Source organism: Lithobates pipiens, unplaced genomic scaffold (genome assembly GCF_037356315.1).
Source record: "Lithobates pipiens isolate NorthernLeopardFrog02 unplaced genomic scaffold, aLitPip1_a1.2 Scaffold_8, whole genome shotgun sequence".
NCBI classification, from domain to species: Eukaryota; Metazoa; Chordata; class Amphibia; order Anura; family Ranidae; genus Lithobates; species Lithobates pipiens.
The window spans coordinates 279,645,605-279,673,462 of NW_027507903.1; the positions used below are offsets into that span (position 1 = coordinate 279,645,605).

Sequence of the window (27,858 nt, forward strand, 5' to 3'; positions counted from 1 at the left end):
CATTTGAAGGCCCTTATTAAACCTCTCCTGGTTTCATTTTCTCTGCATACATTCTTAAGGATTTATTTATTAAGGTTTCAGAAACCCCAGTTATAATAAATCTGAGTCAGAAACGTAATATAATAATTCTGTTTTTAGTCGTATTTTCCCCTTTTCAATTTTTAACAAATATGGCCAACATGTGACGAGAGAAATTTGCAGTGCAGCCTCTTGCATGTGTAAATGTCATTGGGGCATTGTTGTTCGTGCATACAAATATCTTTATCTAATATCGGGCCACGTTTGCTGACCTGGGCAGTGCTTTTCCATTACCAATAACACTTTTTTACATATAAACTTAGAAAAAAAGCAGCTATCAACCACATGAGGCAATTAGAAATTGTCTTTTTGGAGTTTTCTGTGAACAAGGTAAGGACAGCTGAATTCTGCCTGGTTATCTGCATAGCACTGTCCCTTTGGCTGTGGCAGAGCTGTACTAATATTGACAAGTACAATGGCAGTGGTAACATTGAAAGGATGCTCTACATGTCCTAAAATTTGATTCTAGGCAGTCCACTAAAAACACATTTGAAATACATTTGTTGAACTTTCTTTCCTGCCAAAAGACTTGTAACTTAATATATAACCAGTCTGGTGATCCAAGCAACCCTGCCAGAGAGCACAGTTAGGTCGTGGGCAAGCAGAACTGCTTGGTCCACTACACAAACCCAGCCTTTTTATTGCTTAATGAGGGAATGCTATTATTATTTTTTCCCAGTTTGCTTTCTCTTTATCAGCAGGTAAATGGTAGCACTGCAATTATGTAGTGTCTTTTTGATTGAAAAAGCCCATGGCGTGCAAAACACACCCAAAAAACGTCCACCCGGTGCATAAAAAAAGTGCACACACATAAAGAGTGAAACACTAAAAAGTGCAGACGGGTGTCTGATGTCCTCCACAAGGAAGGACCATACCCTGATCCCCCGGGGCGTTAGGCTCCTGACAGGGACTGAGGTACCAGACTCATCAGTGGTCGTCTAGCCGAGGCTAGACGACCTCCTTTCCCCGGGAGGTCTGCTGAAACAGAACCTCTTAGGTACTTGGTACTATGGGGCTTCCCCGAAGGTAGGCCCTTCAATAGAGGTTGGACCAAGCCAGAAGGCCTATGTCCGCCCTCCCTCAAGACTTTCAGGATAGGTCCGAGGACCGACACCCTACTCATCAAAACGTGCAGTGACAGTGACAAGACAAACTCACACAAATAAAATAAATAAAAAGTGAGGAAGGGATAGTGGAGAGGAGAGTGAAAAAGGTGGCCATTGTGCAATACAATGGCCGGGCCCTAGAGGCAGGTGTGAAAAAGCGTGTTAATGGTGACGTGACCTAGGTGCCAGATATCAAAGTGCATAGCACAGTGAGTATAAGGCACCCCTGGACTGCCACTCTAGGGGCACATCACCATGGGCTTTCCAACAGAAGCATCCCCAACCTCCCAGCCCAGACCACGACAGCCCCCACCCCAGCCAGAAAGGCATGGAGATCCAGGAGCTTGGTGAGACCCTTTGCCATCAGGTCACACCCTCACTCCCATCACTCCTACCTAAATACATTCGGGAAGTACAGGCCGCCCCCCTGCTGGAACAGGAGAACGAACGTTCCCTCCCGAAAAAACTGACTGGAGCTAAAGCTGCCACAATCCAAGCCAGAAGGCCAGGGTCCCCTCCCCTGGCACCGACCAGTGGTTCTCCATCCCCATCAGAAGGCTTCCCTTTCGGCTACGAACCGCTCCAGGTCATCTTTACACCAGCAGGCTTTACATAGCAACCGCCACCCCTGCTCCACCTCGCTGTAGAACAGGGACGGAAGCAAGCGCCACCTATTGGTAACTGATAAGAACAGATACTACACTTGATCTTAGCCAAAAGGCCGAGGCTCCCAGTACTGTACTCCATCCAGGCTCTTGCATTTCATAGGTTAATGATGGGGCTCAGAATGCCAAAAGAAATCAAAATATTACCATCGTACACCTTACTGAGTTGGACACAATGGGTTGGATTTACTAAAACTGGAGAGTGCAAAACTGACGCAGCTGTACATGATAGTCGATCAGCTTTTAACTTCAGCTTGTTCAATTAAGCTTTTACAGTATATCAATCACCAAGGAGGCACCAAGAGTCGTGCAGCTCAGGGAGAAGTAAACCAGATCTTAATCTGGGCAGAAAGACATGTGCTGTGCAGATCGGTAATCTTCATTCCGGGGGTAGAGAACTGGCAGGCGGACTACTTGAGTGACCAGCAGTTAGTCCCACGGGAATGGTCTCTTCACCCCGACATCATCTTAGCCATATGCCAGAGATGGGGGGGATTCCGGATGTAGATCTTTGCGTCCAGGTTCAACAACAAGATTGACAACTTTGTGTCAAGAACGAGGGATCCTCTTGCATGCAGGACAGATGCGTTGGTAACTCCGTGGCATCAGTTCTCTCTGATTTATGCATTCCCTCCTATTCTGCTACTGCCACGACTTCTTTGCAGGATCAGGCAGGAAAGGAATTTGGTTTTTCTGGTGGCCCCAGCGTGGCCCAGAAGAACTTGGTATGCAGAAATAGGGAAGCTGGCAGTAGGCTCTCCTTGGACCCTACTGTCCAGTCCTGCTATCCCAGGGACCAGTATTCCATCCTACCTTTACAAATGCTAAATTTAACGGTTTGGCTATTGAAACCCACGTTCTGAAGAATCGTGGGCTTTCGAGCCCTGTGATCTCTACCGTGATTAATGCAAGAAAGCCAGCTTCTAGAATGATTTATCAGATTCTGGAAAGCATATGTCTCCTGGTGTGATTCCAGGGGTTGGCACCCCAGAAAATGTCATAAGCAGTAGCCTCAAATTTTTGCAAAAGGGGTTAGATGAAACTGGCCTTGAGTACCATCAGGGGCCAAGTCTCGGCCTTATCAGTTCTGTTTCAACGTCCACTTGCTTCGCATTCTTTGGTACAAAGCTTTATACAAGGGGTAATGTGCCTTAATCTTCCAATTAAGGTGCCTCTAAACCCCTGGGATCTGAATTTGGCTCTGTCAGCTTTACAGAAGCAACCTTTTGAACCGATACATCAAATTCCTTTAGTTCTGTTGACAAGGAAATTAATTTTTCTGGTGGCCATTTCTGCTGCCAGAAGAGTATCAGAATTAGTGGCCCTCTCTTGTAAAGAGCCGTATCTGATAATGCACAAGGATAGAGTGATGTTATGCCCTCATCCTAGTTTTCTACTGAAGGTGGTCTCAAGTTTTCATTTAAACTATGCTATTGTTCTGCCTTTCTTTTTTCCAAATCCCTGCTTTACGAAAGAGAAGTTGCTACATTCCTTGGATGTAGTGAGAGCAGTCAAAGCCTATCTGGAAGCTACTGCTCAGGTTCGCAAAATGGATGTTTTTGTTCGTATTACCAGAGGGTCCTAATAGAGGACAGGCAGCGTCAAAATCTACCATTGCTAAATAGATTCAACAAGTAATTGTTCAAGCTTATGGGTTGAATCAAAAGATTCTGCCTTTTTCAGATCAAGGCGCATTCCACTAGGGCTATTAGTGCTTCACGGGCAGTGCATCACCAGGCCTTCATGGCTCAAATCTGCAAGGCCGCAACCTGGACATCAGTTCATACAGTCACCAAATTTTATCAGGTGTATGTGAGAAGGCACGAGGATATCGCCTTTGGGCGTAGTGTGCTGCAGGCAGCGGTACAGGGTCCTCAGGTCTGATTACACCCTATGTTGTGTGGTTCCCCTCCCCTGAGATAGCATTGCTCTGTGACATCCCATCAGTAATTACGGAGTCTCTGTGTCCCGTTATGTACGAGAAAGGAAAATAGTTTTTTTTTTATAACAGCTAGACTGTAAAATCCTTTTCTTTTGAGGTACATCACGGGACACAGAGGTCCCTCCCTTCTACTTATATTGCTTTGCTACTAAACTGAGGTACCTCCAGTAAGGGGAGGGGTTATATGGGGGAACTACCTGTCTAGGGTATGCCAGTGTCCAATCGCCTAGTAATACCCTATAACCCATCAGTAATTACGGAGTCTATGTCCTGTGATGTACCTCAAAGAAAAGGATTTTACAGGTAAGCTGTTATAAAAATCCCATTTTCGCTCGCAGGTTCAGTCGTTCAAACTGTGCTGGCAGTGATCAGAGTATCTTAGTTCTTAAAGGACCAGTTTATAGAGGTACTCAGTTATTCCTGATCAGCAGGCCCAGGATTTGGCCGGAATATCAGAAGCGTTGTGTTTTACAGTAGACACTATGAAGGACTCTATTCGCCAGGCCTCATGGCTCATGCTAGGGCTGATACATGTGCGTAGAATCCTATGGTTAAAAAATTGGTCAACCGAAGCGCCATGCAAAAAGCTCTTTGCCAGTTTTCCTTTTCACGGTGATCGGTTGTTTGGAGATGATCTGGATAAGTATATCCAAAGAATTTCTAACGGGAAAAGTTCCCTTTTTACTGGTTAAGAAGAAATGTAAGCATTTTTCTTTTAAACGTGCTTCTCCAGTGCCAGGGACATCAGTCTCCAGGCAGTCATGATGGCCTCCACCGTCCGGTTCAAGAGGTAAACCTCGGGGTCAGTCCCGGGGCAAAAAAGGACCTGGGGGAAGAAACCCACAAAACTGAATACTAAAGCCTCCTTATGAAGGGATGCCCCCGCTCGCTCGAGTGGGCGGAAGGAAGGCTTCTACAGTTTTTAAGGGTCTGGCAGGAACGGTGTCAAGACAAATAGGTGGCTTTCTCAATTTCTCTAGGTTACAAACTAGAGTTCTCATCTCCTCGTTTTCTCAGATCAAATGTTTCCAGAGATCCAGTGAAAAAGAAGTCTCTTTCTAGTTATGGATAATTTATTGTCTGAGTGATATTGGTGGTCCCATTGGAAGAGAGATTTGGGGTTTTCGTCAAACCTGTTCACAGTTCCAAAGCCAAACGGGGGTGTCGGAGCCATTTTAGATCTCAAAGGTTTTTGAATATCTGTTCTTTTCGCATGTAGTCAATCCAATCAGTAGTCTCCACCCTACAAAGGGGAGAACATCTGGTATCAATCGACATCAAGGATGTTCATCTCCATGTGCCAATTTTCTCAGTTTACCAGAAGTTTCTTTGCTTCGAGGTGGAAAATCTTAATTTCCACTTTGTAGCTATTGCACCTTGAGTGTTTACAAAGATCCTGGCTCCTCCTGTAGCCAGGTTAAAGGCTCAAGGTATAACGAGTCTAGCCTACTTAGACGATCTACCCTTGATAGATCAATCAGTTGCCCACTTAAACCAAACTTTGGTCACCACAGTCGGCTACCTGGAATACCTATGTTGGATTCTCAACCTAAAGAAATCCTCCTTAAAACCATCAAGGAGATTGCAGTACTTGGGGCTGATCATAGATAAAGCTCAGAAGAGGGCGTTTTTGCCCCAGGAAAGGATCAGTTCCATAAAGGAACTGATTCAGTTGGTCAAAACAAAGAAGAATCCTTCTATTCGACTTTGCATGAAATTGTTGGGAAAGATGGTGGCTTCTTTTGAGGCCGTTCCTTATGTGCAGTTTCATTCAAGACTGCTGCAAAACAGTATCCCGTCAACTTGGAACAAGAAGGTCCAAGCTCTGGACTTCCTAATGCGTTTATCCCCCAATGTGCATCAGAGCCTCAATTGGTTGATATCCAAGAATCTTTGAAAAGGGAAATCCTTCCTTCCTACCAGTTACCCAGAAGGTGGTAACAGATACCAACCTTCTGGGCTGGGGAGCAGTCCTGGAAGAAATGTCTATCCAAGGGAAATGGTCCAAATCAGAGATGACCTTGCCCATCAATATTCTAGAGATTCAGGCAGTACACCTGGCCCTGGAGGTCTGGACGCTCAGACTACAGAATTGTCCTGTCAGAATCCAATCTGACAATGCCACAGCGGTGGCCTATATCAATCACCAAGGGGGCACGAGAAGTCGTGCGGCCCAGAAAGAGGTGCATCATATTCTTTCTTGGGCAGAAAACATTTCTTGCCTATCGACAATTTTCATTCCAGGGATAGAGAATTGGCAGGCAAACTACTTGAGTCGCCAACAATTGTTCCCGGGAGAATGGTCCCTTCATCCCGACATCTTTCTGTAAGTATGTAAAAAATGGGGAGTTCTGGACGTGGATCTGTTTGCATCCAGGTTCAACAACAAGATCGACAACAATGTGTCAAGCACAAGGAATCCGATGGCATAAGGAACATATATCTATATCTCTCTATATACATCTATATCTATATCTCTCCCCTCCGGTGTCTCGGGTTTTCTCGCCCCTTCATGGTGACAGCGGCTCCTCCTCGGTGTGCCGGTGTGGTGTGGGGCTGAGTCTCAGTCCGGACATGTAACTCGACCGACTCCTCCAAATGGAGCGAAGGGCACCCTGAAGCCGGGAGATGGATTCACGCATGTGCAGAGCACAACCTCCAATCACGGCAGCACTGGAAAGCGGCCCGGCGAGGGCTTGCCGCTCCTGCGCTCTGCGGCGGGTCTATCGGAAGGCTGCTGGGTAGAGGGGGGAGGAGGAGCCGAAAGCAGCGCAGGCGCGTTGCTGGTGGGACGTTAGCTGGGTGGAGAATGCAAGCAGGCGTAGCTGCGTGCTCATGGACTTGGTGCATACGTAGGACACGGGAGGATGCACAGGATTCTAACGGACCAGCAGGGGGGAAGGTGCGGACTAGGGGTGCAACGGATCAAAAAACTCACGGATCGGATCGTTCCTCGGATCAGAGTCACGGATCGGATCAATTTTTGGATCAGCAAAAAAAAATAACACTATCCCCGCCCCCCCACAGCCACATAGTGTTATACCTTTTATTTAAATAAACAATCTCCCCCACAATAAAATGCAGCTTATTACAAGCATAAAAACATAGTCAGCATATCACTGATGATTTGCGCCAAGCTCACCACCGATCAAAGTTCCTCCAAACAGACCGCCGTGATGAATCCCAGGATGCCTATTGGCGCAAATCGTCAGTGATATGCTATGTTTTTATGCTTGTAATAAGCTGCATTTTATTGGGGGGAGAGATGGTGTTGTACCTTTTTATTTAAATCAACAATGTGGCTGTGCCGAGCAAATCTAACAGTTTGGCTATAGAGACCCAGATTCTAAAGGACCGTGGGCTGTTGGCTTCAGTAGTTTCTACTTTGTTTAATGCTAGGAAGCTGGCCTCCAGAGTCGTATACTATAGAATCTGGAAGGCATATGTCCCCTGGTGTGAATCCAGGGGTTGGCACCCCAGAAAATGTCTTGGGTAGGATCCTTAAATCCCTACAGATGGGATTAGAAATTAAGCTGGCCTTGAGTACTATCAAGGGCCAGGTGTTGGCCTTATCTGTATTTTTTCAATGACCACTTGCTTCACACTCTCTGCTTCGTAACTTTGTTCAGGAGGTAATGCGGATTAATCCCCCAGCTAGGTCACCCCTGAACCCTTGGGACTTAAATTTAGTCCTTTCGGCTTTACAAAAACAGCCTTTTGAGCCAATTCAAGATATTCTCTTGGTCCTCTTGACGAGGAAACTAATTTTCATGGTTGCCATGTCTTCTGCAAGAAGAGTATCAGAGTTGGCTGCTCTTTCTTGTAAAGAGCCATATTTGATTATTCATAAGAATAAGGTTGTATTAAGGTCTCATCCGAATTTCTTACCGAAGGTAGTGTCAGGTTTTCATTTAAACTAGGATATTGTTCTGCATTCATTTTTTTTTCTAGAACCTTGTTCTGTGGAAGAAAAGTCACTACATTCTCTTGATTTGGTGAGAGCGGTCAAGGTCTGTTTGAAAGTGACCGCTCAGATTCGTAAAACTGATGTTTTGTTTTTGTTGCCAGATGGTCCTAATGCCGCGTACACACGGTCGGAGAATCTGTCGGAATGCATCTTATCGGACCGTGTCGTCAGATAATCCGACTGTGTGTGGTATGCATCGGACTGATTCCGTCCGAATCTCCGTCTGACCCAATTTTCCAACATGTTGGAAATATTTCCTGACCAACTGGGCCGGTCGGACGTAATCCGATCATGTGTAGAGAATTTTGATCGGACCAAGTGCCACGCATGCTCAGATCAAATTCCTACATCAAAGCTATTGGCTACTAGCCTGAATCTAGTCCCATCGTAACGAAATTACGTCATCACGTTCTGAAAGATCGGATTTTTCGACAACTTAGTCCGACCGCATGTATGCAACAGTTTCGGACACAATCCGTCAGACTAAATACGACGGATTTGGTTGGCAAAATCTCCGACCGTGTGTACGTGGGCTAAGAGAGGACAGGCTGTGTCAAAATCTACTATTTCTAAATGGATTTGTCAAGTGATTGTTCAAGCTTATGGTTTAAAAAAGGAAAATTACCGCTTTTCATATTAAAGCGCACTCCACAAGGGCTGTTAGTGCTTCTTCAGGCACTTTTGGCCTTGGGTTCTGCTTGTCCAGCTTAGGTTTCCTTTAGTGATTCTCATTGAATGTATAGATCAGTGGTCTCCAAACTGCAGCCTAGGGCCAGATGTGACATTTTGCTTGCCTTTATCCAGCCCCATACACACCAACAGTAGGGCGCCATTCCTTCCACTGGCACCAATGATGGGGCACAATTCCTTCCCCTAATATCCACGATTAGCACTATTCCTCTTCCTAATAAGAGACTATTCCTCACACGGACACCAACAATTGGACATCATTCCTCACACTGACACCAATGATAAGACACACTTCCTTCCCTTGATACCAACAATTGGCACTATTCCTCCCACTAATACCAATGATGCATTGTCCACGCCCATTTACGCCAAAGCATTTTCTACTCACACTAGCCACATTCCGGCCCCTAGAGAGTCTGAAGGTAAACTGACTTTGTTTAGAAATTTGCCGGACCCTGGTATAGATGAATAAATTGATACTTTTTTTCATTGTCTGCCTGGAATTTTGTTAAAATTTTCTGTATACCTTGGTGGAAAGCACAGGTTAGCCAACCACTCAAAATAATATTCTGGCACCTAGATTTTAAAGTCTAGTACTAAATTGCACGATTTTACCATAGCTTGCTATGGTCTTGGTAATAGAAAATACAGTGAGGGGAAAAAAGTATTTGATCTCCTGCTGATTTTGTGCGTTTTCCCACTGACAAAGAAATGATCAGACTATAATTTTAATTTTAGGTCATTTTTAACAGTGAGAGGCAGAATAACAACAAAAATATCCATAAAAACACATTTCAAAAAAGTTATAAATTTGCATTTTAATGAGTGACATAAGTATTTGATCCCCTATCAATCGGCAAGATTTCTGGCTCCCAGGTGTCTTCTATACAGGTAACGAGCTGAGATTAGGAGCACTCTCTTAAAGGGAGTTCTCCTAACTCGGCTTGCTTCCTGTGTAAGACACCTGTCCACAGAAGTGATCAATCGGATTCCTATCTCTCCACAATAGCCAAGACCAAAAAGCTGTCCAAAGATGTCGGGGACAATAATGTAGACCTACACAAGGCTGGAGTGTTTTACAAGACAAAACCAAGCAGCTTGGTGAGAGGGTGACAACAGTTGGTGCGATTTATTCACAAATGGAAGAAACACAAAATAACTGTCAATCTCCCTTGGTCTGGGGCTCAATGCAAGATCTCACCTCATGAGTTTTCAATGATCATGAGAACAGTGAGGAATCGGCACATAACTACACGGGGGAGAATCTTGTCAATGATCTCAAGGCAGCTGGGACCATAGTCGCCAAGAAAACAATTGGTAACACTATGCTGTGAAGGACTGAAATCCTGCAGTGCCTGCAAGTTTCCCCTGCTCAAGAAAGCACATGTACAGGCCTGTCTAAAGTTTGCTAATGAACAGAGGAGAACTGGGTGAAAGTGTTGTGATCAGATGAGACCAAAATTAAAGCTTTTTAGCATCAACTCAACTCGTCATGTTTGGAGGAGAAATGCTGCCTATGACCCCAAGAACACCATCCCCACCATCAACCATTGAGATGGAAACATTATGCTTTGGGTGTATTTTTCTGCTAAGGTGACAGGACAACTTCATCGCATCAAAATGGATGATGGACGGGTCCATGTACCATAAACTCCTGGGTGAGAACCTCCTTCCCTCAGCCAGGGCATTGAAAATGGGTTGTGGATGGGTCTTCCAGCATGAGAATGACCCAAGGCACACGGCCAAGGCAACAAAGCAATGGCTCAAGAAGAAGCACATTAAGGTCATGGAGTGACCTAATCAGTCTCCGGACCTTATTCCCATAGAAAATATGTGGAGGGAGCTGAAGGTTCGAGTTACCAAACCTCAGCCTCGAAACCTTAATGACTTGGAGAGTATCTGCAAAGAGGAGAGGGACAAAATCCCTTCTGAGATGCGCGCAAATCTGGTGGCAAACTACAAAAAAGTTGTGATTGCCAGCAAGGGTTTTGCCACCAAGCATGAAGTCGTGTTTTGCAAAGGGGTAAAATAATTATTTCACTCATTAAAATCTATTTATAACTTTTTTTGAAATGCGTTTTTCTGGATATTTTTGTTTATTCTGTCTCTCGTTGTTAAAATAAACCTACCATTAAAATTATAGACTATCATTTCTTTGTCAGTGGGCAAACATACAAAATCAACAGGGGATTAGATGCTTTTTTTCCCCCTCACTGTATATGGGAAAACAGTGTATTGGTCATAGCAATTACTGTATTTAATGGCGTGTAACACTTTTTTTCCCCATGAAAATCACGTGCAAATAGCGTATTCGTGTTATACTCCAATACTTCAATTTTAGCTACCTCGGAGGGGACAGGGAGGGGGATGGGATGAGCACCATCAGATTACATACAGTGAGAATCTCCTGTTTACTTGGCGGCCTCTGTAATAGGAAGTCCTGTCTCCTGGGCCACCATTGGATCACTGTCAATCATAGGAGATTCTCACTGTATATCTGTCGGCGCTCGTCCCGCCCCCCCCCCCCCCCCTGTCCCCTCTAGGCAGATGGGCATCAATCAGGCTGCACTGATGGCAATGGTGAGGCTGCAGCATTGAAGGCAACGGTGAGGCTGCATTGATGTGGACTGAGACTGCATTGATGACACTTGTGAGGCTGCAGATGGGCTTTGATCAGGCTGCTTTGATGGAAATGGTGAGGCTGCAGATTGTCACTGACCCTTATTTTGCTTCAAAGTTCCTTTGAAATGTACGTTTTTGTTTTTTTCCCTGAAACTTCCTTCTTAAAATGAATGTGCGTGTTATACACCTGTGCATGTTATATGCCGATTAATACGGTAATTGGCTTCTCCATCCCTTGTTTATATGCAGATCAGAGGATGAAGAGAGGAGGTTAAGGGCAACAGATTTTTTTTTTTTTTTTTTTTTTTACAGTCAAAGGACAATTGCTATTGAACAAACATAGATTTACTTACTATTAATATATATATATATATATATATATATATATATATATATTATACTACTTATAGATTTATTTACTGAGGCTGGGTTCACACTGGTACGCCCCAACAGTCGTACCACTTTGGATCTGACTTTGCCCTGCGACTTGAGGTCAGATTTCAATGAACCGGGATCCGAATTTGATCCCAGACAATACCAGGCACTGTGTCTGGTAAGAATCTTTAGGGCAAACTCCTATGGAAAAAAAAAACGGCACGGGTCCCTGCTCAAGGAGCATACCAGGACCTTTTGGTCTGGTAAGTACTTTAAGGTAAACCCCCACGCCATAAAAACGGCTTAAGGGTCTCCCCAAAACTCATACCAGACACCTATCCGAGCACACAGCCCGGCAGGTCAGGAAAGGGGGTGGGGACGAGCGAGTGCCCCCCCCCCCCCGGACCACACCAGCCCGCATGCCCTCAACATGGGGGGGTGGGTGCTTTGGTGCAGGGGGGGTCCTGCGCCCCTCACCCCAAAGCAACTTGTTCCCATGTTGATGAATACAAGAGCCTGTTCCCGACAACGCTGGCCATTGGTTGCCAGGGCCTGCAGGCGGGGAGCTTATCTGAATCTGGAAGCCACCTTTTAACAAGGGGAGCCCCCAGATTCCGGACCCCCCCCCCCCCACAATATGTTAATAAGTACATTGCATCCCAACCCATTCACTAAAAATACATTTAAAAAAAGTCAAAAATAAAACGCATTACACATGTTCTTAAAGAAATTTTATTAAGGCAGCTCCGTCGTTTCTTCTGATCTCTTCTCTTCGGCCTGGTATGGTTCAGGAGGGGGGGCACTCGCTTGTCCCCACCCCCTTTCCTGACCTGGCGGCCTGCATGCTCGGATAAGGGTCTGGTAAGCCATACCGGACCAAAGGACCTGGTATGCTCTTGGAGGGGGAACCCATGCCTTTTTTTAAAAAATAAATAAATAAAAAATTTTAATTTGTGTGGAGTTCCCCTTCAATATCCTTAGAGCACAAGTCTCATGCCAAAGTTGGGTCAGTTAAGGCAGCAATCTGACTTTGATCTGACTTCTTCAGTGATATTCAGTGGGCTGAAGTAGGGTCAAAGTCGGGCCAGAGTAGTGCAGGGAGCATTTTCTAAGTCGATCCAACTTGTGTCGGACCAGTTAAGCGGCTCCCATAGGGAAACATTGATTTTCATAAGTTGTGAAACATGAGCTCCCAATGTCGGAGCGTTTGCCGTACCAGTGTGTACCCGACCCGAGGCTGGAGAGTGCAAAATTAGCTCACTTCTGCATAGAAACCAATCCACTTTTATTGCCAAAGCTTACTTGAACAAGCTGAGTTTAGTAGCTGATTGGTTTCTCAGCAGAGGTCAGACTGATTTGCACTCTCCAGCTTTAGTAAAAAAAATCAAAATAAACACATGGTACCCATACTACCATAAATGAATGTGGGTTCTTCACCTTTTTTATGTGACCCTATTTTAACCTGCTTTTTAATTTTAAAACAAATTGGTTTATATAAAATGTTTTCCAATAAAATCTTTTTCATCAATAAAATATTTATCACACTTAATTTGCCATTTTATCTGTACTCCCATTTTTGCTTTTTCTTTCCTATAGACCAAGCGTATGAAAAATGGCTTAATAGTTGCTGCAAGACATGTTTTGAAACTTTTCTAGTTCCCAGTTTTATCTTGTGTGTTCCTTTGCGGTGTGTCTGGGCTGCGTTCATCTATTAATTAAAGCCTGCAGCCACTTGCACATCCTGGAGACTGACTACAAAGGAAGTCTCACATCTTTGCTGCATAGCTTGCGACAAAGCCTCAGTGGGTCCCAGAAGAGATACAGTTACTTGAACTCATAGCATCTTAAAACAGAATCCAGACGTTAAATAACTTATTAAGTACCTAGCATGTTCTGTCTCATTAACACAAATTTTCTTTCTTTCTTTTTTTTTCAGTGTTGGCGGCCTTATACTAGACACAACTGTTTCCGACCCAAACTTGGTTGGTATTGTTGTCTACACACCAGTAATAAATGGTAGGAATCTAATTTTGTGTTTTTGTCTTACCAAAGTCATTGTCCTCATAATTTAGTAAAATGAATCATTGTATGGGTTAATGATATAGAAATTCATGAAGATAATGCCCCATACACATGATCGGACATTCTGACAACAAAATCCATGGATTTTTTCAGACGGATGTTGGCTCAAACTTATCTTGCCTACACATGGTCACACAAAGTTGGCTGGAAATTGCGAATGTACGACGAGCTGAGAAAAATGAAGTTCAATAGCAAGTGTGGCTTGTTTCCAAGCTTGCGTGGAACTTTGTGCGTCGGCATTGTGTATATACGATCAGAATTTCTAACGGATTTTGTTGTCAGAAAATTTGAGAACCAGAGCTCAAATTTTGTGCGGCGGAAATTCCGATGGAAACTGTCCAATGGAGCCTACACATGGTCGGAATTTCTGACAAAAAGCTCCCATCGAACATTTTCTGTCGGAAAATCCGACCGTGTGTACGGGGCATAAGTCTGTACATTTTAAAGTGTTATCTATGGTCAAAATTTTTAATCATTATTTCATGCATAACATATACATTTATTTCCACATTGTATTTCAGTTATTTCTAGCCTACTCCTAATAATAATGATCTTGATGTTTGTAAATGTACTTTGTGAAGATCCCTAAACATTTACACATTGTATGAATAGGCATTACTGTGTCACACATTTCACAGGGCCTGCCTTCTGAACTACAGAGGTGCTGAGAGGAGCAGTCTCCAGTGGCAGAGTCCCTAAAGAAATCACAGCTTGCGGGCAGCAAGTTGCATGTGATATGTAGTCCTCAAAAATTTTAAGTAAACTGCCCAGGAGAAGCTGCAAAGCATGCAGGGAATTCAGGAAATAGAAGAAAGATATGGCAGCAGACGCACAGCACTCACAATATTAAAGGGGATTTTTCAGTGGCCTTATATTGGATTGTCAGTTATAATTATTGTTTATTGCTATTACAATGCTGATATTAGGAAATGCCGCATATGCTGTGACCATAAATTCACAAACTTCATATGTGAATTTCAAGCAACGGATAATTTATAAGCTTCTCACCCACACATATATAAAGATGACATTCATGTCACAGCTGGAGAGAGAATTTTCATAAACATCAGCTCCTTAAAGGCATGCAGCAAATATTGTAGATGAAGAAAAGTAAGTCGCTGTACAATCTATTCTCAGGCCCAGTTAATTGGGTTTTCCACACGCACAAAATTCCAGGAATTGGCATAGTCTTGTAGAGTGGTTCAATAAAACTATGAAGAATTGTATCTAAATTGAAAGCTAACAAGAATTAATTTATTATGTTTATCAACGCACAGGTCCCAGGTATTGTGGCATAATAATTGGGGCTGTAACTAACAATTATTTACATAATTGATTAGTTGGCCGATTATTTTGATTAATTGGATAATAACCTTCACAAAAGTGTGGTGTAAAGTTTAAAATAAAAGGCAATTTATTCCTAAATGTCTCTATGCAGTGGTAAATATAAATAACCAACTATATGGTTAGAGAGCAAAATCTCGAATCCACTGTGACAATAACAGACAGAAGTATACTGTATATACTATGAGAGGTTGAATCTGATAAATATCATCAGACTCCAAAATAAAAAAATGTATTTAAAGAAAAAAAAAAGTAACTGTTTTTGCGATTTTCAGACAGAACTGCAATATATTATGTATGACAGACTCCCTTGTCATAGGCAGGTGGCTTGATAACAGTAGCTCCCTGCGCCTGGCTGTCACTTATGCTGGCCATTCAAAATTAATGTCTTCCTTCAAAAAAAAATTTATTTGAAGGACCTTTTGTTCGATTTTCTAATCGTTAGTGGGGTCAAATCGACGTTCGTTTTTGAGCAGTGATGGGAAAATTTGAAAGGGCAGAATCGAAAACTTCTTGGTTAAAGGATATTTCAGACGGGCCCCTAGTTACAAACATTTGACTTACAGAGGGAGACAACAGGAAGTGAGAGTAAATCTACCCCTAGGAAGGGAAATTCATTCTTGTAAGAGTTCTTATGGGAAAAAGGTACCTCCACTGATGCTTTGTCACCAAGACTTGTTTCCACAACAACCCAAAATTTTCAAAATCCAATTGTCATTGGGCCAGAAAGTAAGGTGAAATCTTCTGAACAGGGGCACAGACAGCAAAACAAACACTATAGGAGTGTTAATCCTTTCCTATGCTCTCTATCCAAAAATATTCAAAATATTTTTTTTTTTTTTTTTTGGCTGGAGCTACACTTAAAAAAGTGCACGTTCCGACTTACAGATTCAACTTAAGAACAAACCTAGAGACCCCATCTTGTTTGTAACCCGGGGACCGCCAGTATGTGGTTTTTGTTCAGAAATTACATTAATTTTAAAACTGTTAAAAGCAAGAAAAGTTTTTCAAATGACATTCTTTCATTCAGCAATTGTACAAATATTTTTCGTAATGCATATTCTCGTCCAAAAATTGGTATGTGCATGGCCAGCATAAGGCTTGGTTCACAACTATGCAATTAGCCTTTGATCCGTTTCTACATTGCTTTTTGCTGTGCGTTTATGCACAAGTGTTTTTGCTGCCATTTTCGTCTTGCCTTTTTTTATGCTTTCTTTTGGACAATTTGTTGGGCATATTAAAAACCGCAAATCGCGACAACGCACTACTGCTTTTCTGCAGCTTTTCCATTGAAGTCTATGGATCCAAAAAAGCAGTGTTGCATTGAAAAAAAAAAAGCAGTCCCTTGGGAAATCATGTTAAATGAACTGTAGTGCGTTTCTGCAAAAAGCACCAAAAAAATCATAGGTGTGAACCGGGCCTGAGACATAGTATCACCTGTCATAATGGGGTTAACTAAAATTGGCCCTTTATAGTACAGAGAGCAGATAATCACTACTATAAGGGGTGAAACAGTGAAAGTAAAAATATATATGACTTTAAATTTTTTATATATTATAATTTAATACAGTTGTTCTCATACGTTTACCCTGGCAGTATTTGATTTCTTGGCCACCATTTTTCAGAGAATATGAATAACACAAAATAGTTTTTCACTCATGCTTAGTGTTTGGCTGAAGCCATTTATTATATCAACTGTGTTTTACTCTTTTTAATTCTTAATGACAGTAGAAACTACCCAAATGACCCTGATCAAAAGTTTACATACCCTGGTGATTTTGGCTTGATAACATGCACACAAGTTGACACAAAGGAGTTTGAATGGCTACTCTTTCTCTTTCTCTATATATATATATAATCTAGAGAGGGATATGTCCCTCAAATTTTGTACTTGCATTTTGTGCTGGTGGGGTTTGATCGGGAGCCTTTCTCCCAGCGATCGCCCCAAGGGAAGAGAGCATGGAGGAACAGGAGAGCCGTGGGGTCACAGAGCTCAGATAGCATGCTGTTAAAGATTACGTTACAATTGCCTCTACTTGCCGTCACACACAGTCCTGTCTCCTCCTGACCCGGAGCCTGTGATAGACAGAACGTGGGTCCAATGCGGGGATGCGTCCTGTCTATCACAGGCTTTGGGGCAGGAGGAGGCAGGGCTATGTGTGTGATGGCGAGCAGAGCGGAGGAAATTGTAAGCTGTAACAGCGTGCTATCTACGCTCTGATCATGCGGCTCTCCTCTTTATCTAGTCATGATCTAGCTATCTTCTTGATCTAGCCATCTTCTTCCTCTTCCTCTGCTCAGGTGTGGCTGCAATGGTGGGCACAGGTGAGGCTGCATAGGTGGGCACGGTGTGGCTGCAATAGCGGGAGGTGGTCATGGGTGAGGCTGCAATGATGGGCATGGGTGCGGCTGTGCTGAGAGTCACTGATAAAGTTGTTTATATTTATTTTTGTAACTGAATTCTGCATAAAACATTTAAGCGTAATTTCATGAGATAATTTGAGGGTGTGTTTAGGGATGGGGTAGGGGTTGGGTGGGGCAACTGGTGGCGACACAGAAGTAGGATATATGGGCATTTTAACTAGGAGTTGGACATGAATCTATATGAAGGTAGGAAATGAGATGGAAATCTTTTATATTAAAGTAGTACTAAAAGCTGAGACTTTTTTTTTTTTTTTTTCTTTTTTCCATTTTATTTGTTTCAGTAACATCCACATAGAACACAACTAAATGCCGGCCATACACTGTTCGAATTTCTAAAATCGTATCTAAGAATTTTCGTATGAATTTCGCACCATTAGTGGGCTGCAGCAACAGCCAATTTTCGTGAGGAAAAAAAATTTGAGGAATCGGACATGTTGGAAATTGTTTGTTTGAAAAACGAACGATTTTCTAATCAATGATGGGAGAATCGTACGAGAAATGTAATAAGAAAATAAAATTTATGGAGAGAAAAGAAGATTCCCGGGCACGAAAATTATTTTCTGTAGCAACATGAGGTGAAATCGAAGGCTTGGTCGGCTGAATTTCGAAAATCAATGGTGGCATCATCAGATCACAAAAACTCATTTTCTGATTTTTGAAAAGAAACTTAGTTCGAAATTCGACCATGTATGGCCTGCAAAAGTGTACAGCAGTTGCTGTATTTTAGGCTGAGCTCACACTGGAGCCACAGCAATTCTTGGGCCGATTCCTGTATTGCATCAGACTCGAAGGCAGTTCACACTGCTCTCTACGAACCATTGGGATTGTCCATATAAAGTTAATAACACCCCCTAATTGGTTTGCAGAACAAAATGCAAACTATGGAATCGAATTGCATGGGTCCATGCGATCCGATGCCAGTACAGTTAAAAAAAAAAAAGAGGGGGGGGGGGTCATCCATCTTGGTGCTAATTCAATGCGATTTCAGCAAGACAAGCTGTATGGCTGAATTCGCACTGCGCAGAGATTCGGTTGGTCACATGAGCACAGGAAGGCGCTCTAAAATTGGGTATAGCCAGCATTTTTCTTAGAAAACACAGACGGGAGAATCTATCATTAGGAAACAAACATGATTATATGAAGTTGTCACAGTGGGTTAACAACCACTTTAATTTGAACAGCTGTTTTAAGGTGGGTGGGTGTTTGTGTTTGTTTTTTATCACAAATTCCTCCTTTATGCTGGCATACAGTGCATATTATTAATGTAAAGGAATTTATTACAGAAAAATGGCGAAATGACATATAAAGTCTGTATGATTTATCTTCTAATTACGGTACTCTCCCCTTGTCATATGTTGCCCTCTACAATAGTAGATGATTTTCTTTATCTGTTTCCTTTTTTAGACTGACATACAGTGCACTCACTGTAAATTTAATATATTACAAATAATGAGAAATTCTTTCAAAGCTTTATCATTCAACTGTTGTTTTTATGTCACATGTTAAGATTTAAAAGGGAAGTGTTAATAACTTTTGAGTTTTTCAAAAAAATATTCATTTTTAATTTGGTTGCATAAAAGCTTTACTTCCTATTTAATTATTATCTTGATTGTTCTTCCATGGTGCTCAGTTTGCCAAGTGCTTTGCTATAAAAACCACAGCACTGTCTTGCTGGTTTTTTTTGGTAGTCTGTGTAAACTGACTAGTTAATGGTTTAAATTGACTTAAAACAATATTGAGCCCTGGCAATATTCTTGTTTTCTACTGCTACTGTGGATGACACCTTTACTGGTCAGCTTCACTTGCATGTAAAAAAAAAATCGATAAACCCATAAATAAACTTAAGTTATTTATTTAAGAGCAGTATGGGTAAACCTTTTTGTCCATAATTCTCTTCTGTGATCCAGAATCCACCAACAGCGTGCTAAAGCGCTCAAGTGAGTCCTAGAGAGACAGAGCGCAGGCTAACAGTCACCGCTCTCTACTCAGAGTGGACCAAGAACTGAGTAATCAGCAGTCATTCGATCGCTCAGTTCTCAGGCTTAAAGCTGGCAGGGGACAAATACAGCATAGAATTGAGTACTTATATTTTTTTTTACCTTGATTAATATAAGTACTCTTGTCAGGGTACAATTTTTATTTTTCACTAATATAGGTAAGGAACCCTATGCTGAGAGAAATATGCCATTTCTTGATCTTTCTCAAAATATTTGCCTAGAGTTCACAGGTAATCAAAACTAGGACCTGAATTCAGTAACGCAATCCCTTAGGCCAATTTTATGATGTCTTTCCAGACTACAATGAACTGAAATCTTTATGGCCGCATAAATATGTGTAGTACATATGTATAGTATACATGTTTTCCTGCTCGCATAGTCCTAAAATATGTTGCAATAATGACAGGGGCAGCTTTGTGCTCCCTAAAACGGTCACCTGAAGTTGGGGGGTAAGAACTACACTCCTCTTGCCCATGATGCAGAATGTAATGTGAGCTCAAGAACATTATTAGAGCCCATTCACACAGGGGCAACTCCTGATCCGACTTCAGGTCGCCCCAAGTCGCCTCAGGTCGGACAACATTTAAAAAGCAATGTAAGTGAATGAGAGCCGTCTTAATGCACACTACTGAAGTCGCTCCGACTTCAGAAAAGGTTCCTGTACTACTTCTATCCGACTTGTAGGCGACCGGTACCCATTGATTTCAATGGAGATCGCCTCCAAGTCGGATCTCCGTCTATACGGAGGCGACTTGGACAGAATTATTAGCTCTGAAGGGGGAACTCCACGGCAAATTTCTGAAAAAAATTTGGCGTGGGTTCCCCCTCCGAGAGCATACCAGGCCCTTAGGTCTGGTATGGATTCCAAGGGGAACCCCCTACGCCGAAAAAACGGCGTGGGGGTCCCCCCCAGACCCTTATCCGAGCACGCTACCCGGCCGGCCAGGAAAGGGGGTGGGGATGAGCGGGCGGCCCCCCCCCTCCTGAGCCGTACCAGGCCGCGTGCCCTCAACATGGGGGGGTGCCTTGGGGGAGGGGGGGCGTGCGGCCCCCCCACCCCAAAGCACCTTGTCCCCATGTCGATGAGGACAAGGGCCTCTTCCCGACAACCCTGGCCGTTGGTTGTCGGGGTCTGCGGGCGGGGGGCTTATCGGAATCCGGGAGCCCCCTTTAATAAGGGGGCCCCCGGATACCGGCCCCCCACCCTATGTGAATGAGTATGGGGTACAATGTACCCCTACCCATTCACCTGTGGAAAAAAAGTACAAAAAAAAAACACAACACAGGGAAAAAATATTTTATTGCACAGCTCCGGGGGTCTTCCGTCTTCGGGGGTCTTCTCACCGGACTCCTCCGCTATCTTCTTGTAGCTCTTTTGCTAGCGGAGGAGTCCGGCTTTCTTCCTCCCCGCCGCCGGCCTCTTCTCCCGACTTCGGGGGTCTTGTCCCCCTCTTCGGTTCTTCTGCCGGGCCACCGCGCCTTCTTATAGCTCTTTTGCAGGCGGTGGCCCGGTCTTCTTCTTCTTCTTCTTCTTCTTCTTCTTCTTCTTCTTCTTCTTCTTCTTCTTCTTCTTCTTCTTCTTCTTCTTCTTCTTCTTCTTCTTCTTCTTCTTCTTTTCTTCTTCTTCTTCTTCTTCTTCTTCTTCTTCTTCTTCTTCTTCTTCTTCTTCTTCTTCTTCTTCTTCTTCTTCTTCTTCTTCTTCTTCTTCTTCTTCTTCTTCTTCTTCTTCTTCTTCTTCTTCTTCTTCTTCTTCTTCTTCTTCTTCTTCTTCTTCTTCTTCTTCTTCTTCTTCTTCTTCTTCTTCTTCTTCTTCTTCTTCTTCTTCTTCTTCTTCTTCTTCTTCTTCTTCTTCTTCTTCTTCTTCTTCTTCTTCTTCTTCTTCTTCTTCTTCTTCTTCTTCTTCTTCTTCTTCTTCTTCTTCTTCTTCTTCTTCTTCTTCTTCTTCTTCTTCTTCTTCTTCTTCTTCTTCTTCTTCTTCTTCTTCTTCTTCTTCTTCTTCTTTCTTCTTCTTCTTCTTCTTCTTCTTCTTCTTCTTCTTCTTCTTCTTCTTCTTCTTCTTCTTCTTCTTCTTCTTCTTCTTCTTCTTCTTCTTCCCCAGGAGATGTTGACACGGCGCTCTCTCCGGCCACAATGCCAGGGACGCGCTCCGCTGCCACTTATATAGGGACAATGGGGCGGTGTCACATGGTTGATGTCACATGGTAAGGGGGCGGGGTCACCATGTGACATCAACCCATGTGAGCTCAAGAACATTATTAGAGCCCATTCACACAGGGGCAACTCCTGATCCGACTTCAGTCGCCTCAGGTCGGACAACATTTAAAAAGCAATGTAAGTGAATGAGAGCCGTCTTAATGCACACTACTGAAGTCGCTCCGACTTCAGAAAAGGTTCCTGTACTACTTCTATCCGACTTGTAGGCGACCGGTACCCATTGATTTCAATGGAGATCGCCTCCAAGTCGGATCTCCGTCTATACGGAGGCGACTTGGACAGAATTATTAGCTCTGAAGGGGGAACTCCACGGCAAATTTCTGAAAAATATTTTTTCCCTGTGTTTGTGTTTTTTTTTTTGTACTTTTTTTTCCACAGGTGAATGGGTAGGGGTACATTGTACCCCATACTCATTCACATAGGGTGGGGGGCCGGTATCCGGGGGCCCCCTTATTAAAGGGGGCTCCCGGATTCCGATAAGCCCCCCGCCCGCAGACCCCGACAACCAACGGCCAGGTTGTCGGGAAGAGGCCCTTGTCCTCATCAACATGGGGACAAGGTGCTTTGGGGTGGGGGGCCGCACGCCCCCCCTCCCCCAAGGCACCCCCCCCATGTTGAGGCACGCGGCCTGGTACGGCTCAGGAGGGGGGGGGCCGCCCGCTCATCCCCACCCCCTTTCCTGGCCGGGCCGGGTAGCGTGCTCGGATAAGGGTCTGGTGTGGATCTGGGGGGGACCCCCACGCCGTTTTTTCGGCGTAGGGGTTCCCCTTGGAATCCATACCAGACCTAAGGGCCTGGTATGCTCTCGGAGGGGGAACCCACGCCAAATTTTTTTCAGAAATTTGCCGTGGAGTTCCCCTTGAGCTCATTCTCTGCTTGGCCTCGGCAAAAGTCGCCTGGCCTGGGGCGACTTGTAAGTCATCCCAAGTCGGGCTTGAAGTCATCACAAGTAGTTTTGAAGTCGTCCCAAGTCGCGCTGTGATCTTAACTCAAGTCGTGTCCAAGTTGCCTGACTCAAGTCGCCTACAAGTCGTGTTGCCCCTGTGTGAATGGGCTCTTAGTAGAAATGCTGTCACATTAGCAACATATTATTTACATATTTGATAGGTGCATTGAGGCAGATTAACAGCAGAATTTTTGGTCCATATTTTCCCCAGATTTATGGCTCTACTTCCCTTTTATATAACACAGCGTGGCCATGCCACTAATCTAGCTATAATTATTACCCTGCAAGAGAGATGGCCTAGAGCTGTGTGCTATGTCAGCCAGCTGTCACTAAACTGCAATCTAGACTACCCTTAAGCTATTTATGGTCATTGTTTTCTCAGTCAGTATTTGGTCTATGGCTACATTTATTAGGTATAGAACCAGTCTAGAGGAAAAAGAAAATTAGTATCTCATTATGTTTTTTTATTAGGCAATATGCCTACATGTTTCTCTTTGCTAAAATGTGACAGTAAATGCTCCGCACTGTGCTTTGAATTTAGTAGGTGGTTATGGGACAACATTTGCATGTGTTTCTGGTAAATAGGACAGGGAAGTTACACAGTTGGTAGGACTATACCTCTTTTCATACCTAAATCCCACGTAGTATTAGTCATTCTAGAGAAGTCAGACGTTGTGTAGTACAATTACCAATTAAGCGTTGCTTTTATTGATGACTAATCTACATTAAATAAAATTGAGAAATTTTCCTAGTTTCTACTTAATGCAGTTGTCTTTCTTTAGTAAGCTTCCATGCCAACGTTAATGATTTGGCCCCATAAATCATTAACATATGTTATAGAATACACCCAGCCATAACTGACCATTACCTTCGCTAGGCATACAGAACATTCTGTTTTCTTAGAATAAAGATAGACCCTTTGCTAAGGTGCATTGCACAATATGCTGTATTTGTCTGGACTAGTGTGGAGGTCATCTACACATTTGATCTTCACTTAAATATTTGAAAGTAAATCTGTGACATGTGAAGCAAGTGTCAGTCTTCAAAAACATCAAAGGAGATTTGCATCTGTTCAGGCCTCTTATGTCTTGTGCCACAGAGCAATGTTTCACTTTCAACCTCTTCACAGGTTCCTTGTGCAGCTCCATATGAAGCTTCTGATGATATCTTGTGACGTTCATGTCCAGATATCCGATTCCTCTTTGGAAAGACATTGGTTTGTGAAATCCTGGCTACCTGACATGATTTTTTATTTTATTTTATATTGCTTGTGTGGTAAAACACTGGGCTTCTGTATCAAATGTCTGAGAAAACTGAATAGTGTTGAATATATTAAAATAGATGCAAACTTAATCACCAAACTGTCATATAATGTGTAACCTCAGCTTTTGTTAGAACAATACATGGTAATCCTGGTACAGGGAGTCCCCCAGTTACAAACCTCCAACTTGCGAACAACTCCTACTTAACGGACGGCAGGCGGTGCTGGCGGGCACATCGGAAAACTCAGTTCTGCGCGGGCACATCTGAATCTGGTTGACAATCTGATCTATAGAAGCCTCACACAGCCCATGCAGCGTACACACCTTTTACCAGGGTGACTCCCCACTGTGACCTCCCTACACTAAAAAAATTAAGACAAATATCTGTTTGCTGGGAAAAGAACACCTTTTGATCCCCAATTTGCTCGGAACCAGCCTAGTTTTTATAATTTCCAACACTCTTTGCCCTCTGTATTATCACGTTTTTTTTTTTAATTTTTTTTTTTTTTTTTTTAAGAGGTACATAAGATCACACAAACACTTTTAGATAAAATCGAACTGTACCTAACATTTAATTAACCACTTCAGCCCCAGAAGTATTTGCTCCCTTAATGACCGGGCAATTTTTGCAATTACAGCCCTGCATTGCTTTAACTGACAATTGCACGGTCGTGCAATGTTGCACCCAAACAAAATGTATGTCCTTTTTTTACCCACAAATAGAGCTTTCCTTTGGTATTTGATCACCTCTGTGATTTTTATTTTTTGCGCAATAAACAAAAATAGACCGACAATTTTGAAAAAAAGCTACTTTTTTTTTTTAAACTTTTTGCTATAATACATATCCCCCAAAAAAATAACAAAACAAATATATTCATTAGTTTAGGCCACTATGTATTCTTTTACATATTTTTGGTAAAAAAAACAAAAAACGCAATAGGCATATATTGATTGGTTTGGGCAAAAGTTATAGCGTCTACAAACTATGGGATAGATTTAGGGACTTTTATTTTTTACTGGTAATGGCGGCGATCTGCGATTTTTAGCGGGGCTATGACATTGCTGCAGAGAAATCTGACCCCTAATGCCACTTTTTGGGGACCAGTGATATTATTACATTGATCAGTACTATAAAAATGCCCTGATCAATGCACTGATCAATGTACAAATTAAACTGACATGAAAGGGGTTAACACTAGAGGGCGATCAAGTGTTCTAACTGTAGGGGGGATGGGCTGCCTGGGACATGACAGATAGCTGTTCCTGATCACTGAGAAGAGCAGATGTCTGAGATGTCCCTTGTCAGAACGGGGATGTCAGATCCCCGTTCTGCCTCTGTATACAGCGATTGCTAGCGGACATAGAGTCTGCCGGACCCGTGGGCGCGCACCCACTATCTCATTTGCACGGACCAATGTATGGGTTTTGGCAGGAGAGTTGACCTGCCGCAGTACAAGTACGGCGGCTAGTCAGCAAATGGTTAAGAAATGACAGATAAAGAATAAAGATAAGAAATTTAATATTAGTAACTAACAGGTTACTTGGCTATGGATGACTATCGCCAACTATTTCCCTGTTTACGGCTTGGCAAAATGATCAAAGCAGGTGTTTACTTGCCCTAGTACGGGACTAGTTTATTCTAATTTTGGCTGTGGTATATATAGGACTAGTGGGTAAGTAACAACCGATTATAATTCTTGGAACAGTAGTTTTAACTTTTAAGGAAGATCTCTTCATCACTCGGCTAATGTGACCCCAGTGTTGGAGTGGGCCAGGGGAGCTTCAAACAAGGATGCTATGCAGGTGATCAACACCCTTCTTATCCGCACTGATGGCATCACTGGTTGTTAGGATTCTGGTGGTTGGAAGGTTGAAATGGTGCACAATAAAAACCCGTGGCTTTGTGTAACTATAAAATGCAGGCTTGAGCCACCTGTTGGCTTGTATACACTTTTGGGCATTTTTTAGGCGTTTTGCCAAGGCACCTCTGAAGAATCCTCCAGACCCCCCAGGGTGCCTGGGTACCCTGGTTGAAAAAGGCTAAGGTAATCATAGGCTAAGGGATTCAATTTTAGATATTGGGGAGCCAATAATAATAAGGAAATATGGAATTTCCCCATCTGTACAATTCTGTATACCAAGCTGGAGGTGAGTCTAGCCCAAAGTGTAATGGCCAATTGGCCAAGTCTCTGTCTTCTATGTGATATGATCTAGGCAGAAACCATCATTGGATGTAGCAAGAGTCACTCTTTTGCTCAACATAGGATTGTTCAGGTGGCTGGGAACACGAACAATGATAAATATTTTTGTGTTCACTTGAATGCAGAGGTGGGAAGGTGGGTGAAAGGACATTATCTAAATGTTTCTTTTGTAGAGGTTTGAAAATTGAAGCATGGAAATTATAAAGTTCTTACCTGCGCTGACGGAGATCTAAAATGGCTAAGAAAATAGCTTTATTCTACTGAATACTTTTGTCTAAAATCCAGTTTTGTTTTAGGCTTATTGGTTTTTAAGGGATTGCTGTATTTTGCTAACTGTTCATCAGATTCACCATGATCTGTGGCAGGCTGCCATCCTATTTATTTAGGCTACTCATGCTTTAGACCTAGCACTGGTAGATGACCTATATGGAAAAGGATAAAAAGCTTAGAAGCAACAACTGAGAAAAAGGATGCTTTTAGCATCAAAAGGAGGGCACACGCTATCATCTGTACATCCATAACAGGATGCCTTGCACTGAGGATTAAAGGAAAGCTGTTTTCAAATAGCTTTTGAAGCCCACTGGGTTCTTTCATAACATACCCATGGCATTTCTAATAAAGAATACACCATATAGGCAATAATGAGCAAAGAAACAGCAGCTGATTTATTCATATTGACCACACTAGAAAAGCACAGTATGCTAGCAAAGCTTCAAAGCCAAAATATAGCAGTCATTGAGTAAAGAAATACTGAATCTAGCAGTGCAATTTTGTGTCGCCTCATAATTGGGATACTTCAAGTGACTACATCATCATTTTCTTTTAGACCTTCAGATATTAGAGCATCAACACCCTCTGCAATACTTGTATGACTCCGATGGTGGCACACACATAGATTTTAGATGTTTTCTCTTCTCTATAGTTTAGGAAAGGATTGGCTACTCTGGCAGAGAGATTCTCCACCCTGTTGTGCAAACTGTCTCAGGTTCAGTGCTGCCATATAGGGAATTGGAAATCCTCAAATCTGGAGCATCTCTTGCCTTCGCCAGCTTGGCCATAGTCCATGTAAAATGAATATGTACAGTATTGGATAGATGCAAATGGTACACAGTAGCTTATCACCCAAGAGCTTTAGCCATGAGATCTTCCAATTTAGAGCTGCCAGCTTTGCCCTCTTCATCTATTTTCATAGTCTTTATGATAAAGTAAAAAGCCCTCTGGCATGGTGCAGGTGAAGTATATTGGCAGAGGTACAAAGCTGCAGGTAGACATTTGGGAGAGGCTAGTGGAACCACAGGATGCTGGTCACACGTGAACCATGCCACCAGCTGGTAACGCATGCAGACAGTAGATATGTGACATCTTTAATTTCATAAAAAGAAAAAATAGTCTGATACAGATCAGTAAAAATTCCAGCATATTTTAAGATAATGCATTAATCTATCCAGAACCATTCTGGGTTAGGCCACTGGGTATATATGTGAGGCATGTATGAACACACCTAGGTCACTTTGAAGGCAGCCATCTTGATATGAATAGAGTGTTGTGGTCTTTTTAGCAGATTAAAAACATTACATTGTGTAGCTTATTTTTTAAATGTTTTTTAGATTTAGTATTTTTTCAGTGCAGACATTAAAATACAATTGTCATGCGCGAATTATGGGGGCTTCCATTGCTTTCTCCAAAATTCCTATCTGTTATGCAGATGCATTGGCGTAAACACTTCACATTTTCATAGTTGTTTCAGGTCAAGGACTCAGACTTTTCTCCAATTGTCCTTTTTGGTGCATTTATGTTCTAGGTGCTGTATGCAACAGCCAGTCAACTAGGCTTTCAGAAGGTCCGCAATGAACGCCCCATCTTTCGGGCATGACATGCGTTTTTTAAGGAGCCATACTGAAAGTGTTTCAGTCATAAACTAAGAGGATTCCTCAAAATGTGTT

At 42.8% G+C, this 27,858-nt stretch overlaps 1 protein-coding gene across 3 annotated transcripts in view; it reads left to right on the forward strand.

Annotated features, from left to right (window-relative positions):
* Positions 1–27,858, forward strand: part of SLC41A2 (solute carrier family 41 member 2) — a 154,028-nt gene that overhangs the window by 95,011 nt on the left and 31,159 nt on the right. For all 3 annotated transcript variants that reach the window (XM_077472106.1, XM_077472107.1, XM_077472108.1), the window contains exon 8: positions 13,382–13,461. In XM_077472106.1, the coding sequence (XP_077328232.1) occupies positions 13,382–13,461 (80 nt within the window). The remainder of the gene's footprint in view (positions 1–13,381; positions 13,462–27,858) is intronic.